The sequence below is a fragment of the Apodemus sylvaticus genome, chromosome 18 (genome assembly GCF_947179515.1).
Source record: "Apodemus sylvaticus chromosome 18, mApoSyl1.1, whole genome shotgun sequence".
NCBI classification, from domain to species: Eukaryota; Metazoa; Chordata; class Mammalia; order Rodentia; family Muridae; genus Apodemus; species Apodemus sylvaticus.
The window spans coordinates 48,176,485-48,178,810 of NC_067489.1; the positions used below are offsets into that span (position 1 = coordinate 48,176,485).

The window sequence follows — 2,326 nt, forward strand, 5'->3', positions numbered from 1 at the left end:
GTTATATTTTTAAATGCCAGAAGTAGTGTTACAAGAAATAAGACAGCTTGTGGTTTGAAGTGATGTTTTTCATAGTTTATCGCATGCTGTTCAATACAGTTGCAGTCAATTTCCGATGATGCATGTGTGGGTGGTTTTCTCTCTATTTTTTCTGGCTTTATTTTTCCTATTACCCATCTCAGTAGCTACTATGTATTGGGTTTTATATGTGATTCTCTGATGGAAGTAAATATTTTTATATAAAGAGAGACTACTAGAGTACTAGTTAAGATTTCAATAGAATATAAATTCCAAATTTAATATAAGCCATTCTTCTCTGACCAGAATACTAATATAAGAAGTTTAGTTAACAGAAGTCAATATTTTACTACATTGAAGTGTTGGATTCATTTTAATGTTCAAATATTTAAATGCTAATTTTCAAATATGAGCAGTTTTAATGCAGAAACACCATTTTTGTGATTATTAGCACCAAACACATTTTAGATGTGAGCATTTTTAATCAAAGAATACTTAAACTTAGTCACATATTGGCATACATAAAATCTTATAGCATTTTCCCCCCTAAGATAATAATCCTTACCCTCTTTGAATTCAGCTTTTAGCCATGTCCCAGGGTCTATTGCCCCTGGAGATTCCTGCCACTTTGCTGGCCCAAGTAAAAGGTCTTGAAAATTTCCTGACGCTTTACCATCTCTGGTGGTAAGTGGACTTCCATAGGCACATATGTTGGCCAGTAACCCATTGTCAGGATATTAACAGTTAATTTAATATTGCCAGGTACATTGTAGTTCTGCATATACTGTTTGAACTGAATCATGATACCTTTAGAGAGCTCCATGTCTTTAAACATTCCTTCAAGCTTGCTGGTAAAAGCAGCTCCACATTCGTGTTTCAGTTTAGACAGCATTGATTTTTTTCAGCGTCTACTGATGCACTCTTGCCAACTAATAGGCATTTAGCTAAATCTTTCTTATAGAAGGCCTCAAAAACTTCTTTACCATAGATAAATCTAAATATAATCATTATTTTATCCAACATTTTCTCAAGCTCTTTTCCAAACCCTGGTGCTGCTAATGTTTAATGAAGGAGAGGAATTCAGTTTACAAGAGATCAAGCAAGCCACTGCGATAGAGGATGGAGAATTAAGACGAACTCCGCAGTCGCTAGCCTGTGGCAAAGCTAGAGTTTTGGCTAAAAATCCAAAGGGTAAAGATATCGAAGATAGTGACAAATTTATTTGGAATGACGATTTCAAACACAAGCTATTCAGGATAAAGATCAATCAAATACAGATGAAAGAAACGGTTGAAGAACAAGCAAGCACTACAGAAAAAGTATTTCAAGATAGACAGTGCCAAATTGATGCTGTGATCGTCCGAATTATGAAGATGAGGAAAACACTTAGCCACAATCTTCTTCTTTCAGAAGTCTACAATCAGCTTAAATTTCCAGTTCAACCTGCTGATCGTAAGAAGAGAATAGAATCCCTAACTGACAAGGACTACATGGAAAGAGATAAAGAAAACCCAAATCAGTACAACTATATTGCATAGAATGTTGGCCTTGGAACATTTGTTGTCATAATGCCGTAGTCAATGGATAAAGTAATTTTGTTGAATCTCATGTTATTTGACTTATTTTATACTTCTGGTGACCAAATGAAACAGTGTAATGGGAATAGTTGAGTGGACTTTTCTCAGTGGTTAACATACCTATTTTAAAGAGTAATACTTAACCTTTAAAAAGAATGTTGTTAAACTCTATGCATGTTATTGAGTATGGTGTGCAGAAAACTCTTTAAGAAAGTACCTGGGTCTTCATGATTCCTTTTGGAACTGGGGAAGAGATCCCTATGGCCATTTAACGGGGGAGGGTGATTCTTATACATCATCAATAAAGCAAAAGGTTTATTTGCCTAAAAGTCAAAACAAAAAACAAAAAAAAAAAAGAAAATAATCCTTAAATTATATAGTTTTATTTTGAATAGAATAAATGTATTAGGCTAACACCATTTTGGTTATTTTATTTAAAGGTTTTTTTTTTTAAATTTGCTGTTACATAAATTATTGAACAATTTATTAATAAGTAGAATACAATTTATTAATAAGTATACTGTGATATAGTTTTCTTATTAAGTGTATGCTAATGTGTGTAGAAGCTATGTGTGAACCAAATCAAACCAAACCAAACCAACATTTGTAGCACAGAAGAGCTTGCTTGGTGTTCTTTCTTCACCATATGCTGTCTCTCTGTTTCTATTTCTATGCAGTCAATTAGATTCATACGTCTGTCTGTCTGCTGTCTATCTCTCTATCTACTCTTT

General features: G+C 33.5%; 1 protein-coding gene across 1 annotated transcript; it reads left to right on the top strand.

Moving 5' to 3' along the window:
- Positions 1–607: 607 nt before the first annotated feature.
- Positions 608–1,588, top strand: LOC127668467 (cullin-4B-like). The gene is made up of 3 exons (XM_052162119.1): positions 608–702; positions 781–869; positions 1,051–1,588. The coding sequence occupies exons 1-3, from the start codon at positions 608–610 to the stop codon at positions 1,554–1,556; spliced, it is 690 nt and encodes a 229-aa protein (XP_052018079.1). The 3' UTR covers positions 1,557–1,588.
- The last annotated feature ends 738 nt before the right edge of the window (positions 1,589–2,326 follow it).